Below are 16805 nucleotides of genomic sequence, written 5' to 3' on the forward strand. Positions count from 1 at the left end.
CAGAAATCCTCAAAGCGTCGCTGTTCACCTACGGTGTAAATTGTAACGACCCTCTCCATGCATTTCATGTCAGTTTCAGCTCCTTCACACATCCACACACGGTACTGTATTTAGCTGTTCAAATTCAAGGCAATTATCGAACAAACAAAAGCAATTACATTTAGAACACATTCGGCACATTTAAATGTTGCTAGAATGGACAGGAAGGTCGGATTACTCTCGATTTTATTTCTTTTCGGCTTTATTTTATTTTTCTTTCACCCTGTCCATGGAGATTTGAGCTACACGGTCCCGGAGGAAACGAAGCGTCAGTACGTGATTGGACATTTAGCAAAGGATCTTGGACTTGATGCTAAACGTTTATCTGCTCGTAAAGCTCGGGTGGAGACGGACGACAGCGCGAAACGCTACTGCGACATTAATCTGAGTAGCGGAAATTTGGTCGTGGCGGAAACAATAGACCGAGAGAGACTTTGTGGTTCGAGAATTTCTTGCATTCTGAATTACGAGCTTGTGTTGGAAAATCCACTTGAAGTGCATCGCATTTCATTGCAGATAGAGGATGTAAACGATAACTCTCCCCTTTTCCCCAACGAACGGATCAGTTTTGAAATAACAGAGTCGGCTCATAAGGGCGAGCGTTTCCCTTTGGAAGAAGCTCACGACTTGGATTTAGGACGTAACGCAGTTCAAGGATATTCTCTTGAAGCAAATGAGCATTTCATTTTAACAGTGAATGAGAACGCGGACGGAGGAAAATCCGCTATTTTGGTCCTGGAGAAAGAGCTCGATCGCGAAAAGCAGAATGATATTAATTTCATTCTTACCGCATTTGATGGCGGTAATCCACCGAAATCAGGGACAGCTGTTATACATGTTACTGTTCTGGATGCCAATGACAATATTCCCGTGTTTAGTGAACCTGAGTACAGAGTGAGTCTAGTTGAAAACGCGCCTGTAGGCACGGAGGTGATTACAGTCACGGCGACTGATGCTGACGAAGGACCCAACGGTGACGTCACTTATGAGCTCAGCCGTTTAACAGATAATTCGGCAAAATTATTTTCTCTTGATAAAATAAGTGGACAGATCACAGTGAGTGGAAACATCGATTATGAAGATGAAAAATATTATGAAATGAGAGTACAGGCCAAAGATGGTCCTGGTCTTGTATCATCTGCTAAAATTATTATAGACATCATTGATGTCAATGACAATGAACCTCGAATTATTCTTAAATCTTTAAACGACCCAGTGCCTGAGAACTCTGCAGCAGGCACTGAGGTGGCAATTATTAATGTACAAGATAAAGATTCAGGAGATAATCGACATGTAAATTGCTTTATTCAGGAAAATGTTCCTTTTAAATTAAATCCATCTATCAAAAACTATTATACATTAGTAACCACAAGCATGCTTGATCGAGAGAAAGAAACAGAATTCAACATAACAATCACTGCAACTGATGGAGGTTCTCCACCTTTATCATCATTTATAACAATTCATCTTTCTGTATCAGATATCAATGACAATCCTCCTGTATTTGAGCAACAGTCATACACTGCATATGTAATGGAAAATAATAAAGCAGGAACCACTATTACTGCTGTTACTGCAACAGACCCAGACTGGAGACAGAATGGTACAGTACTGTATTCTCTGATTCCCAGTGAGCTAAACAGTGTTCCGGTGTCCTCACTTTTATCCATTAACTCAGATACTGGTGTGGTCCATACTCTGAGATCATTTGACTATGAACAGTTTAGAGACTTCAAAGTCCAGGTTGTAGCCAGAGACAATGGTTCTCCTCCACTCAGCAGCAATGTAACTGTGAGTGTGTTTATATCGGATGAGAATGATAATGCTCCACAGATATTATACCCTGCTGCAGAGGGAAAGTCTTTAATGACAGAGATGGTTCCAAAATCTGCTCTCTCCGGATCTTTGCTCTCCAAAGTGATCGCTGTGGATGCTGATTCTGGACAGAATGCGTGGTTGTCATATCAGATCGTTAAATCTACTGATCCAGGACTTTTCACTATTGGTCTCTATAGTGGAGAGATCAGGACTCAGAGGGACATTACTGAATCTGACAGCATGAAACAGAGCCTTGTTATCTCAGTGAAAGATAATGGACAACCTCCTCTTTCTGCTACCTGTTCTGTATATTTACTTATTTCTGATAATCTTGCTGAAGTTCCAGAACTAAAAGACATGACTTATGAGGAGAACAATTCCAAACTGACTTTTTATTTAATAATTGCACTGGTTTCTGTCTCCACCTTCTTTCTGACTTTCATTATTCTGTTCCTGGCTTTGAGGTTTTGCCACAGGAGAAAACCCAGACTGTTGTTTGATGGAGCAGTGGCCATTCCCAGTGCATATCTCCCTCCAAACTATGCAGAAGTGGAGGGAGCTGGAACTCTCCATAGTTCTTACAATTATGATACGTATTTAACTACAGGATCACGCACCAGTGATTTCAAGTTCATCACGTCTTATAATGACACCACACTTTCTGCTGGTGAAACTTTGAAAAAGGTTCCAAATGAGACTTTAGCTGCAAGTCTGATTATGCTTAACAATACAGGAGAGGAAGAGGAGGTAAGAACATATGTTTCTTTATTCTATGCTTTTTCAAAACAAATTAAAATTTCAGATAATTCTATTTTAGCTGTGTGAAAATGTTTTTTTTTTACTTGAGAATACACAATGAAATGTTAAAACTCGATTCCATATACTCTGGTATATTGTCTTTAAACCCTTACAGTTCACATGAAACTACATTGACTGCTAATTAACTCTTTTAATTATCTTTGATTAACTATTTTTTGGGTTGGTTGGGGGGGGATAATTACATTTGTACATGTATTCTGTTAAAACCTTTTATGAATTCTTCTTCTTATCTTCCTTCTTCTTCATCTTTTATTTTGGGCTCCTATTATGGGTTGGAACAGTGGATATATCGCATGTCCCTCCACTGCACATAACCAAAGCATCTCAATCAAGTTTCTCTCACCTTTTCTCCAGAACTTCCTAACTCTGCGGTGCCTCTAATAAACCGCTTCCAACTCTGTCTCCTCTCTTACTGTCAGTGGCATGGCCTCTAAACCATACAACATAGCAGGTTTTATCACACTCTCATAAACTTTTCCGTTCACCCTTGCAGATGCGATTTTATCACAAATCACACTTGGCACTTTTCTCCACTTCATGTAATCTCACCTCAAACTTGAAGCAGTCTGTCATTCCTACTGCACACCCCACCCACACTTCTTTATACCTGTCCTGCACCACCCTCACATACTTCTCTGCCATACCTGACTTCCTCCTACAATACCACAACTCCTCTCTTTACACCCTGTTGTAAGCTTTCTCTAAATTCACAAACACACAATGCAACAACTTCTGACATTCTCTATACATCTTCATCCACATTCTTAAAGCAAAAATTGTTACCTTTGCTCTAAGCCTGGCTTCCACTACTCTTTCCCATTACTTCATGGAGTGACTAATCAACTTTATTCCTCTGTAGTTATTGCAGGTCTGCACATCTCCCTTATCCTTAAAAAAAAGTAAAATCCATTCCTTCTCCATTCTTCAGGCATCCTCTAAGCCTTCCTTTATTGCCCTAACTTGCAGCACATCCTTCCCAGCTCGGTCCCTCTGCCTAGCCAATTGTTACAAATCCTCCATCCTTAATGTTCATTTTGTTATACAGCTTCTTATACAGACATGCATCATATTTCTTTTCATATGCTTTGCCACATCCCTCTTCACATGTTGTCACATCTCCTTGTACTCCTGCCTACTTTTTTTATCTCTCTGGTGATCCCAATTCTGTTTACCCAGTCTCTTTCTCCTTATGCTTTTCTGTACTTTCACCACCATGCTTCATTGTCTTCTTTTCTCTTTCCAGTTGTCACACCAAAATACCATCCTATCTCCCTTATCCCTTCTGCAGTAGTTGCCCAATCATCCAGCACCTCTTCACCACAAACTAGCTCCTCATTAAAAAAAAAATATATTCACCAATGATATTTTCATCCTTTTCACAAAATCTACCAACTGCAAAATCTACCAACACATTCCTCTCCTTGAAGCCATACATACCACTTCCTCAACAACTTATTGAAGTCTGTTGCAATCATCATTCTTTCTTTCATAGGCACACTCTCCACCACTTTATCTAACTCACTCCATAACATTTTCTTCTTGTAAATCTCAGAATCTATTTGTGGCGAAAGTGCACTCTTGAATTTTCTTATCCCTATTTATCTGGGCTTGTGCAATCCTCATGGCTGGCCGTTTTTATTCATACCGGTGAAAATATTTAGTCTTGCCCTGAAGACAACAAACACATTTCCATGAGAACATCCACCTTTGCTTACATTTACTCTGAAATATTGCATGAACTCGTTTTGAGTTATAGGCTGGTCTTAACTGTTACAGGTATAGTGCAATACTATTGTGCATCCTCTTTATTGTAGTTGGAATAACCCTGGAGATGGATTTGTTTTCCCTCTTGTGTGATATGCATATATATATATATATATATATATATATATATATATATATATATATATATATATATATATATATATATATATATATAATATCTTTGTTTAGTTTGTATTGATTCATAACTCTGTCCATTGTCAAATCTATTAATGACCTTATTGTAATTTAGCTTTTCCTGGCATGCCACACATTCAGATTTTTTATTGGCTCCACAACCCTTAAATAATTACCATGAAGTGGTTGAAGTATGAGACTGGCAGGTATTCAGAGCTCTTATAGAAATGTGGTAATTTTGTTGTTTTTGTACATAAGAGTTGTATAATTTTCTTCTTATGAACATATTTTTAATGGTAGAACTTATAATGTGTAACAGAGAGCTCAGCATGGTTTTCAAATAGTAAAGCATGTTATACATTCTGTAAAACCGAGAGCTCAACATGTTTTTCAATAGATGGTGGCATGTAGTTTATTGTGCTGCCGTGCATCATTATGTAGAATTCAATGAGAAAAGGTCTAAAAAGCAAACAAAAAATTAACTAACTAAATTGAATGTATAACACAAACAGTTACAGAAAATCTACTTCAGTAAAGTTTATCTTTTTCGTTTTTTTGTCCATTTTAATTCTATTTGACCAGTGTTAAATTAACCACTTCAGACTAATCCTATTCAAATTTTGGTTAGCCATTAATCCTGATAAGTAATCAAAGATAAAGAGTCTTTGACATTTAACAATAACAATATTTTGCTTATGATATTTGATGTCTTTGGAGAAGGAACGTGGGTAGAGCGTCTCATAAGTGAGCAGTGTGAGATTCAGCACCGTGTATGTGGACAGCACCAGTACACTACAACTCTGCTACGTTCATTCACGTTCCATGCAGAAAAAAATAAGAAAATAATATACCTTTTTCTCTCGTATTTATGCAGTGTTTATTACGACGATCCAAAATTCATACTTGCAGTAAAAACCAAATGCTCAAATGGTCGCTGTTGACCATCACTTGAAGTCGCTACTAACCCATGACTGAACATCTGCGTTCGTTATTAACCGGAAGATATCTTGTTGTAGTTCAGCTGGTTTGTATACTCTCCGCTATTTTTTAAAGAAACATTTAAAACTTATATTACGTTATAGAATTATCCGGATAAAGACGTTCAGCTTTTCAAAAATGGATTTCAGGATGCTTTCGGTACCGTGGTCTGTACTCATGGCACTCCTTTCCTTCATTTTTATTGCCGTCAATGGAGACTTGAGCTACACAGTACCAGAAGAAACGAAGGGACCGTATGTGATTGGAAATACGGCAAAGGATCTCGGAATAGATGCTGCAGAATTAAAATCACGGAAAGCCCGAGTTGAAACGGAGGATAGCAATAAGCGGTATGTTGATATTCATCTTAATACCGGAGAATTGGTCGTTGCGGAGACAATAGACCGGGAAAAGCTTTGTGGCTCGAGAATGAATTGCATCCTGAATTATGAGCTCGTCTTAGAAAATCCGCTCGAGCTACATCGCATTTCTCTGCACATTCAGGATATCAATGACAACGCGCCAATGTTTGTTAAGAAGAGAATTAGCTTTGAAATCCGTGAGTCCGCTGTTAAAGGCCAGCGTTTCCGTTTGGATGAAGCTCACGACTATGACATCGGACAAAACGGAGTGAAAGACTATTCGCTAGAAAAGAACGACAATTTTGTTTTGTCTGTGAAAGAAAATAAAAACGGACGGAAATACGCAGAACTTGTGCTGGATAAAGAGCTGGATCGCGAACAACAGAAAAATATCGACTTAATTCTTACCGCAGTGGATGGCGGGATTCCTCAGAAATCAGGGACTGCTGTTATACACATCACTGTGCTTGATGCTAATGATAATGTTCCAGTTTTCACACAGTCTGTATATAAAGTGGTTTTAGCTGAAAACGCACCGATAGGAACAGAAGTCGTTACTGTGAGCGCAGAAGATGCAGATGAAGGAGCAAATGGCGCAGTAACATATGAATTCAGTCACATTGCTCATAACGCAGCACAATTATTTACTATTCACGAATTTAGTGGACAAATTAAGGTGGCTGGAGATATCGACTATGAGGAGGAAAAATATTATGAAATTGGAGTCCAGGCTAAAGATGGTTCTGGTTTAGCATCGACTTCGAGTGTCATTATTGATATAACTGATGTCAATGACAATGCTCCTAAAATTATTCTTAAATCTCTAAATAGTCCTCTACCTGAGAATGTTATTGTAGGCACTGAGGTGGCTATTATAAATGTTCAGGATAAAGATTCAGGAGATAATCGACAGATCCATTGTGCAATCCAGGGAAATGTTCCTTTCCAATTAAATCCATCGATCAAAAATTATTTTTCACTGGCAACTACAAGCATACTTGATCGAGAGATGGAAGAATATTATAACATAACAATCACTGCTAGTGATGGAGGCTCTCCGCCTTTATCCTCATACATGATCATCCATATAACTTTATCAGATATCAATGACAATCCTCCTGTATTTGAGCAGCAATCCTACACTGCATATGTAATTGAAAATAACAAACCAGGAACCTCTGTTACTTCTGTTTCTGCAACAGACCCAGACTGGAGGCAGAATGGTACAGTACTGTATTCTCTGGTGACCAGTGAGATAAACGGTGTTCCAGTTTCCTCATATTTGTCCATTAACTCAGATACTGGAGTGATCCATGCTGTGAGGTCATTTGACTATGAAAAGTTTAGAGACTTCAAAGTCCAGGTTGTAGCCAGAGACAATGGCTCTCCTCCACTCAGCACCAATGTGACTGTGAGTGTGTTCATATCAGATGAGAATGATAATGCTCCACAGATATTATACCCTGCTTCAGAAGGAAAGTATTTAATGACTGAGATGGTTCCAAAATCTGCTCTCTCTGGATCTCTGCTCTCCAAAGTTATTTCTGTGGATGCTGACTCTGGACAGAATGCATGGTTGACATATCAGATCATGAAGTCTACTGATCCAGGACTTTTCACTATTGGTCTCCATAGTGGAGAGATCAGGGCTCAGAGGGACATTACTGAATCTGACAGCATTAAGCAGAACCTTGTTATCTTGGTGAAAGATAATGGACAACCACCTCTCTCTGCTAGCTGTTCTGTATATTTACTTATTTCTGATAATCTTGCTGAAGTCCCAGACCTTAAAGACATGACTTATGAGGAGAACAATTCCAAATTTACTTTTTATTTAATAATTGCACTGGTTTCTGTCTCCACCTTCTTCTTGACTTTCATTATTCTGATTCTGGCTGTGAGGTTTTGCCACAGGAGAAAACCCAGACTCTTGTTTGATGGAGCAGTGGCCATTCCCAGTGCATATCTCCCTCCAAACTATGCAGAAGTGGAGGGAGCTGGAACTCTCCGCAGTTCTTACAATTATGATACGTATTTAACTACAGGATCACGCACCAGTGACTTCAAGTTCATCACATCTTATAATGACACCACACTTTCTGCTAGTGGAACCCTTAAGAAGGTTCAAAATGAGAATTTTGCTGCGAGTTTGATTACACTTAACAATACAGCAGAGGAAAACGAGGTAAGAAAACTTTGTTTGCTCCCTTTGTCTTAGGATATTATTCCAAATTTAGATTTTTTTACCTGTTATTTTTTTCATTGGTATATTCTTTGTTTATCAAACTGCAGCAGCCAGTTTGCCTGATATCACTTTTTATTTTGCTTTCATTATATGATTGTCACTTGTAGATGCTTTACATTTCTTTACAGTGTGAATTGTAACGTTCATATCTACTAAATAAACATTTTACCATCTACTAAATCTAAAAATCTAAATTAACTTTGTAATCATATGAGTAATATTCTATAACTAAATGTAATAAGTTTGATTTAGTAATTTTGCGGTGGAAAGTTGGGACCTAAACTAAAAAAACAAGCAAAAGTTAATTAGCAAGTCTCTCATTTAACTCATTTCCTTATGAATGAGGTATCATAATTATATTTTTAGTTAAATATCTCCTTAACACTGTTTTTCCTTTTATTTTTTAAAATTGAGTTGTGTAAGAACGTTAATAATAATAATAATAATAATAATAATAATAATAATAATAATAATAATAATAATAATAATAATAAAATTGTACAATTGCAATTATTATTTTCCTTAATTAGTTAATTTTTGACAAATTAATTTATTCATATATTGATCTGTTAGCTAACCTTTCAGCTAATGCTTAAAAAATACTTTTTCAATAGCGTGTTTATATATATTTTTTTAATTAATTATTTCTATTTCTAAAACATTTGCCTGTAAATGATTATTTGTGAATAAGCGATTGTAACTAACTATTACATTTACATTTTTATATTCAAATGATTTAACATTTAAGTTATTTTCATGTATTTATCAGTTTGTTTGTGTATTTATTATTTGGGTTTGTTATAGAATATGATTGAGGAAAATACAACACTGTATTACACAAAAAATACTCTAAGCGTCGCTGTTCACCTACGGAGGGAATTGCAATGACTCTCCACCCATTGCGTGTCATTTCAATATACTCCTGACATCTACAAACGGTGCTGCATTTAGCTTGGGCAAATTTCAAGGAAACAATCGAACAAACAAAAGCAATTACATTTATAACACATTCTGCACATTTAAATGTTGCTAGAATGGACAGGAAAGTCGGATTATTCTCGATTGTATTTGTTTTCGGCTTTATTTTATTTTTTCTTCACCCTGTCCATGGAGATTTGAGCTACACGGTCCCGGAGGAAACGAAGCGTCAGTACGTGATTGGACATTTAGCAAAGGACCTTGGACTTAATGCTAAACGTTTATCTGCTCGTAAAGCTCGGGTGGAGACGGACGACAGCGCGAAACGCTACTGCGACATTAATCTGAGTAGCGGAAATTTGGTCGTGGCGGAAACAATAGACCGAGAGAGACTTTGTGGGTCGAGAATTTCATGCACCCTAAATTACGAGCTTGTGTTGGAAAATCCTTTTGAAGTGCATCGCATTTCATTGCAGATAGAGGATGTAAACGATAACTCTCCCCTTTTCCCTTACGATCGGATCAGTTTTGAAATTAGAGAGTCGGCTGATAAGGGCGAGCGTTTCCCTTTGGAAGAAGCTCACGACTTGGATTTAGGACGTAACGCAGTTCAAGGATATTCTCTTGAAGCAAATATGCATTTTATTTTAACAGTGAATGAAAACGCGGACGGAGGAAAATCCGGTATTTTGGTCCTGGAGAAAGAGCTCGATCGCGAAAAGCAGAATGATATTCATTTAATTCTTACCGCGTTTGATGGCGGAAATCCACCGAAATCAGGGACAGCTGTTATACATGTTACTGTTCTGGATGCCAATGACAATATTCCCGTGTTTAGTGAACCTGTGTACAGAGTGAGTCTAGTTGAAAACGCGCCTGTAGGCACGGAGGTGATTACAGTCACGGCGACTGATGCTGACGAAGGACCCAACGGTGACGTCACTTATGATCTCAGCCGTTTATCTGATAGTTCGGCAAAATTATTTGCTCTTGATAAAATAAGTGGACAGATCACAGTGAGTGGAAACATCGATTATGAAGATGAAAAAAAATATGAAATGAGAGTACAGGCCAAAGATGGTCCTGGTCTTGTATCATCTGCTAAAATTATTATAGACATCATTGATGTCAATGACAATGAACCTCGAATTATTCTTAAATTATTAAACGATCCAGTGCCTGAGAACTCTGCAGCAGGCACTGAGGTGGCAATTATTAACGTACAAGACAAAGATTCAGGAGATAATGGACATGTAAATTGCTTTATTCAAAAAAATGTTCCTTTTAAATTAAATCCATCCATCAAAAACTATTATACATTAGTAACCACAAGCATGCTTGATCGAGAGAAAGAAACAGATTACAACATAACAATCACTGCAACTGATGGAGGTTCTCCACCTTTATCATCATCTATAACCATTCATCTTTCTGTATCAGATATCAATGACAATCCTCCTGTATTTGAGCAGCAGTCATACACTGCATATGTGATGGAAAATAGTAAAGAAGGATCTTTTGTTACTGCTGTTACTGCAACAGACCCAGACTGGAGACAGAATGGTACAGTACTGTATTCCCTGGTGCCTAGTGAGATAAATGGTTTTCCAGTTTCCTCATTTTTATCCATTAACTCAGATACTGGAATGATCAATTCTGTGAGATCATTTGACTATGAAAAGTTCAGAGACTTTAAAGTTCATGTTGTAGCCAGGGACAATGGTTCTCCTCCTCTCAGCAGCAATGTCACTTTGAGTGTCTTTATATCAGATGAAAATGATAATGCTCCACAGATATTATACCCTGCTGCAGAGGGAAAGAATTTAATGACAGAGATGGTCCCAAAATCTGCTCTTTCTGGATCTTTGCTTTCCAAAGTGATTGCTGTGGACACTGACTCCGGACAGAATGCATGGTTGACATATCAGATTGTCAAGTCTACTGATCCAGGACTATTCACTATTGGCCTCCATAGTGGAGAAATCAGGGCTCACAGGGACATTACTGAATCTGACAGCATGAAACAGAATCTTGTCATCTCAGTGAAAGACAATGGACAACCACCTCTCTCTGCTACCTGTTCTATATATTTACTTATTTCTGATAATCTTGCTGAAGTTCCAGAACTTAAAGACATAACTTATGAGGAGAGCAATTCCAAACTAACTTTCTATTTGATCATCGCTCTGGTTTCTGTCTCCACCTTCTTCTTGACTTTCATTATTGTGAGCCTGGCTTTGAGATTTTGTCACAGGAGAAAACCCAGACTGTTGTTTGATGGAGCAGTGGCCATTCCCAGTGCATATCTCCCTCCTAACTATGCAGAAGTGGAGGGAGCTGGAACTCTCCTCAGTTCTTACAATTATGACACGTATCTAACTACAGGCTCACGCACCAGTGACTTCAAGTTCATCACATCTTACAATGACACCACACTTACTGCTGGAGGAACTCTGCAGAATATTCAAAATGAGACTTTAGCTGCAAATTTAATTAGCCTTAACACAGGAGAGGGAGATGAGGTAAGATAATTTTTTCATTTCCTTTTTTCAATGCTAAAATTCAGTGGCTTTACTCTTAATTAATTAATTATGCCTGGTTGTTCGGTAACTTGCTCCCTGTAAAAAATGTAAATAAGATTAATTACTTTCACTGACCATTAATCTTTCTGTGGTTTAAAATATGACCACATTGCTTTTTTTCTTCACTCTATCTCTTGGTCTCTTGCTTGCTTGTCAAACAAGCGTACACCTTGCGGGTCACTTCATGTTCAACTTTGTTTATTCCTTGCTTATACACAACCCTGTTTGGACTTCAGTGTTTATGGATTGTTATTGCTGATGTTTTTGTGCTGTAGGCACATTTGTCTCTCTCTCTCCCACACTGACTTATGACAAATGTACCGGAATTGGTTACAATATCATTGTATACAGGAGTTTAAAGTGCTACACATGCATAGTAAAGAATATTTTCTTTTTTTTTTTTTGGAGCGTGTCAGTGAATTTATAAAAAAAAAAAAAATTAAAAAGTATTTGTAAAGAAGTGGCTTTACATATATTTAAGGAAGCTTCTGATTATTCTTGCTTTTATTGATTACCTGGTAAATTCATTCCTGTTATGCAAAATGCATTTTAACACATCAAACAATTTTAGCACAAGCTATGCGAACTGCTGGCTCTCCATGGTGCTTAATTTTATTATTATTATTTTTTTTTATCTTCTGTCATTTGTCATTTAGGAAAGCCACACAGTGCAGCACCTTAAAGAAGAATCACTTTTAGAATTTAGTCAAAGTTCTGTTTTTTCATAATTTTTTTTAATAGACATTCTGTAAGACATTCTTAGACATTCCTCTACTTGAAGCCATACATACCTACCACCTCCTCAACAACTATACTCCCTTCATCAACATGCTCATTGAAGTCTGCTGCAATCATCATTCTTTCTTTCTTGGGCACACTCTCCACCACTTTATTTAACTCACTCCATAATTTTTTCTTATCGTAAATCTCAGAATCTATTTGTGGCGAATGGGCACTGATGATTTTTCTTATCCCCATTGATCTGGGCTTGAGACAGACAATTAGAGTGCACTGGCTTGTGCAATCCTCATGGCTGGCCTTTTTATTTATACCAGTCTCTTATATTCAGTCTCGCCCTGAAGATAACAAACACATTTCCTCACCACTTTGCAGAACATAAGAGCATTCAGCTTTGCTTACATTTGCTCGGAAGTATTGCATGAACTCGTTTTGATTTATAGGCTGGTCTTAACTGTTAAAGGTATAGTGCAATACTATTGTGCATCCTCTTTATTGTAGTTGGAATAACCCTGGAGATGGAAATTTTTTTCCTCTTGTGTGATATTCATATATATAATATCTTTGTGTAATTTGCATTGATTCATAATTCTGTCCATTGTTACATCTATTAATGACCTTATTGTAACTAAGCTTTGCCATACATTTAAATTTTGATTGGCTCCACAACCTTTAAATTAAATACTTAACGAAGTGGTTGAAGTATGAGACTGGCAGTTATTCAGAGCTCTTATAGAAATGTGGTAATTTTGTTGTTTTTCTACAAAATAGTTGTATAATTTTCTTCTTATAAACATAACATATTTTCAATGGTAGAACTTATAATGTGTAACAGAGAGCTCAGCATGGTTTTCAAATAGTAATAATCTTATAATAATCTTATACATTCTGTAAAACCGAGAGCTCAACATGTTTTTCAGTATATGGTGGCATGTAATTTGTTGTGCTGGTGTGCATCATTATGTAGAATTCAATGAGAAAAGGTCTAAAAAGCAAAAAAAAAAAAAAAAGTACGTAAAAAAAGTTTTTCCTTTTCGTTTATTGTCCATTTAAATTCTATTTGACCAGTGTAAAATTAACCACTTCAGACTAATCCTATTCAAAGTTTGGTTAGCCATTAATCCTAATGAAAGTCATATAAAAAGAGTATTTGACATTTAGATAACAATATTTTACTTATGATATTTGATGTCTTTGGAGAAGGAACGTGTGTAGAGCTTCTCATAAGTAAACAAGGGTGAGATTTAGCACCGTGTATGTGGACAGCACCAGTACACTACAGACAACTCTGCTACGTTCATTCATGCTCCATGCAAAAAAATGAGAAAATAATATACCTTTTTCTCTCGTATTTATGCAGTGTTTATTACGACGATCCAAAATTCATACTTGCAGTAAAAACCAAATGCTCAAAGCGTCGCTGTTGACCATCACTTGAAGTCGCTACTAACCCATTACTGAACATCTGCGTTCGTTATTAATAGGAAGATATCTTGTTTTAGTCCAGCTGGTTTTTATACTCTCCGCTATTTTTTTGGAAACATTTAAAAGTTGTGGAAATATTACGTTATAGAATTATTCGGATAAAGACGTTCAGCTTTTCAAAAAAGGATTTCAGGATGATTTCAGTACCGTGGTCTTCTTTACTCATGGCACTCCTTTCCTTCATTTTTATTGCCGTCAATGGAGACTTGAGCTACACAGTACCAGAGGAAACGAAGGCGCAGTATGTGATTGGAAATACGGCAAAGGATCTCGGAATAGATGCTGCAGAATTAAAATCACGGAAGGCCCGAGTTGAAACGGAGGATAGCAATAAGCGGTATGTTGATATTAATCTTAATACCGGAGAATTGGTCGTTGCGGAGACAATAGACCGGGAAAAGCTCTGTGACTCGAGAATGAATTGCATCCTAAATTATGAGCTCGTCTTAGAAAATCCGCTCGAGCTACATCGCATTTCTCTGCGCATCCAGGATATAAATGACAACGCGCCAATGTTTATTAAGAAGAGAATTAGCTTTGAAATCCGTGAGTCCGCTGTTAAAGGCCAGCGCTTCCGTTTGGATGAATCTCACGACTATGACATCGGACAAAACGGAGTGCATGACTATTCGCTAGAAAAGAACAACCATTTTGTTTTGTCTGTGAAAGAAAATAAAAACGGACGGAAATACGCAGAACTTGTGCTGGATAAAGAGCTGGATCGCGAACAACAGAAAGATGTTGACTTGATTCTTACCGCAGTGGATGGCGGGATTCCTCAGAGATCAGGGACTGCTGTTATACACATCACTGTGCTTGATGCTAATGATAATGTTCCAGTTTTCACACAGTCTGTATATAAAGTGGTCTTAGCTGAAAACGCACCGATAGGAACAGAAGTCGTTACTGTGAGCGCAGAAGACGCAGATGAAGGAGCAAATGGCGCAGTAACATATGAATTCAGTCACATTGCTCATAAAGCAGCACAATTATTTACTATTCACGAATTGAGTGGACAAATTAAGGTGGCTGGAGAAATCGACTATGAGGAGGATAAATATTATGAAATTGGAGTCCAGGCTAAAGATGGATCTGGTTTAGCATCGACTGCGAGTGTCATCATAGATATTAATGATGTCAATGACAATGCTCCTAAAATTATTCTTAAATCTCTAAATAGTCCTCTACCTGAGAATGTTATTGTAGGCACTGAGGTGGCTATTATAAATGTTCAGGATAAAGATTCAGGAGATAATCGAAAGATACGATGTACAATTCAGGGAAATGTTCCTTTTCAATTAAATCCATCGATCAAAAATTATTTTTCACTGGCGACTACAAGCATACTCGATCGAGAGATGGAAGAATATTATAACATAACAATCATTGCTAGTGATGGAGGCTCTCCGCCTTTATCCTCATACATGATCATCCATATAACTTTATCAGATATTAATGACAATCCTCCTGTTTTTGAGCAGCAATCATACACTGCAAATGTAATTGAAAATAATAAACCAGGAACCTCTGTTACTTCTGTTTCTGCAACAGACCCAGACTGGAGGCAGAATGGTACAGTACTGTATTCTCTAGTGACCAGTGAGATAAACGGTGTTCCAGTTTCCTCATATTTGTCCATTAACTCAGATACTGGAGTGATCCATGCTGTGAGGTCATTTGACTATGAAAAGTTTAGAAACTTCAAAGTCCAGGTTGTAGCCAGAGACAATGGTTCTCCTCCACTCAGCAGCAATGTGACTGTGAGTTTGTTTATATCAGATGAGAATGATAATGCTCCACAGATATTATACCCTGCTGCAGAGGGAAAGTCTTTAATAACTGAGATGGTTCCAAAATCTGCTCTTTCTGGATCTCTGCTCTCCAAAGTTATTTCTGTAGATGCTGACTCTGGACAGAATGCATGGTTGTCATATCAGATCATGAAGTCTACTGATCCAGGACTTTTTACTATAGGTCTCTATAGTGGAGAAATCAGGGCTCAGAGGGACATTACTGAATCTGACAGCATGAAACAGAATCTTGTCATCTCAGTGAAAGACAATGGACAACCACCTCTCTCTGCTACGTGTTCTATATATTTACTTATTTCTGATAATCTTGCTGAAGTTCCAGAACTTAAAGACATAACTTATGAGGATAACAATTCCAAATTGACTTTTTATTTAATAATTGCACTGGTTTCTGTCTCCACCTTCTTTTTGACTTTCATTATTCTGATTCTGGCTGTGAGGTTTTGCCACAGAAGAAAACCCAGACTGTTGTTTGATGGAGCAGTGGCCATTCCCAGTGCATATCTCCCTCCCAACTATGCAGAAGTGGAGGGAGCTGGAACTCTCCGCAGTTCTTACAATTATGACACATATTTAACTACAGGATCACGCACCAGTGACTTCAAGTTCATCACATCTTATAATGACACCACACTTTCTGCTAGTGGAACCCTGAAGAAGGTTCAAAATGAGAATTTTACTGCAAGTTTGAATACACTTAACAATACAGGAGAGGAAAATGAGGTAAGAAAACTGTTTTCCTTTTGTCTTAGGATATTATTCCAAATTTAGATTTTTTTACCTGTTATTTTTCACATTGGTTTTTTTCTTCATGTTGATTAAACTGCAACAGCCATTCTTGCCTAATGTCACTTATTTATTTTGCTTTCATTATATGATTGTCAATTGTAGATGCTTTACATTTCTGTACACTGTGAATTGTAACGTTTACATCTAATAAATTAAAATTTTTCCATCTTCAAAATCTAAAAATCTAATTTTTACTTGTAATCATATGAGTAATATTCTATAACTAAATGTAAGAAGTTTAAGTTAGAAATTTTGCAGTGGATAGTTGTGACCTCAAGTAAAAAAACAAGCAAAAGTTAATTAGCAAGTCTCTCATTTAACT

The 16805-nt window shown here is 37.3% G+C and overlaps 7 protein-coding genes, 1 long non-coding RNA gene and 1 pseudogene across 11 annotated transcripts in view; 8 read left to right on the plus strand and 1 right to left on the minus strand.

Annotated features, from left to right (window-relative positions):
• The window catches only part of LOC310741112, a 318731-nt gene that overhangs the window by 289395 nt on the left and 12531 nt on the right, over window positions 1-16805 (minus strand). The window lies entirely within an intron of this gene.
• LOC310741048 (protocadherin gamma-C5-like) overlaps window positions 1-16805 on the plus strand; it is a gene marked incomplete at its 5' end in the record, with an annotated part of 208022 nt that overhangs the window by 41098 nt on the left and 150119 nt on the right. The window lies entirely within an intron of this gene.
• The window catches only part of LOC310741064 (protocadherin gamma-A12-like), a 94466-nt gene that overhangs the window by 28716 nt on the left and 48945 nt on the right, over window positions 1-16805 (plus strand). The gene's annotated exons all lie outside the window — the stretch shown is intronic.
• Window positions 1-16805, plus strand: part of LOC310741065 (protocadherin gamma-A12-like) — an 89485-nt gene that overhangs the window by 23735 nt on the left and 48945 nt on the right. The gene's annotated exons all lie outside the window — the stretch shown is intronic.
• The window catches only part of LOC310741060 (protocadherin beta-16-like), a 78627-nt gene that overhangs the window by 12877 nt on the left and 48945 nt on the right, over window positions 1-16805 (plus strand). The window lies entirely within an intron of this gene.
• The window catches only part of LOC310741069 (protocadherin gamma-A12-like), a 68948-nt gene that overhangs the window by 3198 nt on the left and 48945 nt on the right, over window positions 1-16805 (plus strand). The window lies entirely within an intron of this gene.
• Window positions 77-16225, plus strand: LOC310741059 (protocadherin gamma-A3-like). The gene is made up of 2 exons (XM_083568518.1): window positions 77-2604; window positions 16135-16225. The coding sequence occupies exons 1-2, from the start codon at window positions 196-198 to the stop codon at window positions 16168-16170; spliced, it is 2445 nt and encodes an 814-aa protein (XP_083424644.1). The 5' UTR covers window positions 77-195; the 3' UTR covers window positions 16171-16225.
• On the plus strand, window positions 5528-8133 carry LOC310741525 (protocadherin beta-16 pseudogene; annotated as a pseudogene). The gene has a single exon. The product of its transcript is annotated as a protocadherin beta-16 pseudogene (transcript).
• LOC310741063 (protocadherin gamma-A4-like) overlaps window positions 9091-16805 on the plus strand; it is a 56660-nt gene continuing 48945 nt past the window's right edge. Inside the window, exons 1-2 of the mRNA XM_083568521.1 lie at window positions 9091-10781; window positions 15596-16417. Coding sequence (XP_083424647.1) covers window positions 9195-10781; window positions 15596-16417 — 2409 coding nt within the window. The 5' untranslated portion in view covers window positions 9091-9194. The remainder of the gene's footprint in view (window positions 10782-15595; window positions 16418-16805) is intronic.

This window comes from Silurus aristotelis, assembly GCF_946808225.1.
Source record: "Silurus aristotelis genome assembly, chromosome: 18".
NCBI lineage: Eukaryota > Metazoa > Chordata > Actinopteri > Siluriformes > Siluridae > Silurus > Silurus aristotelis.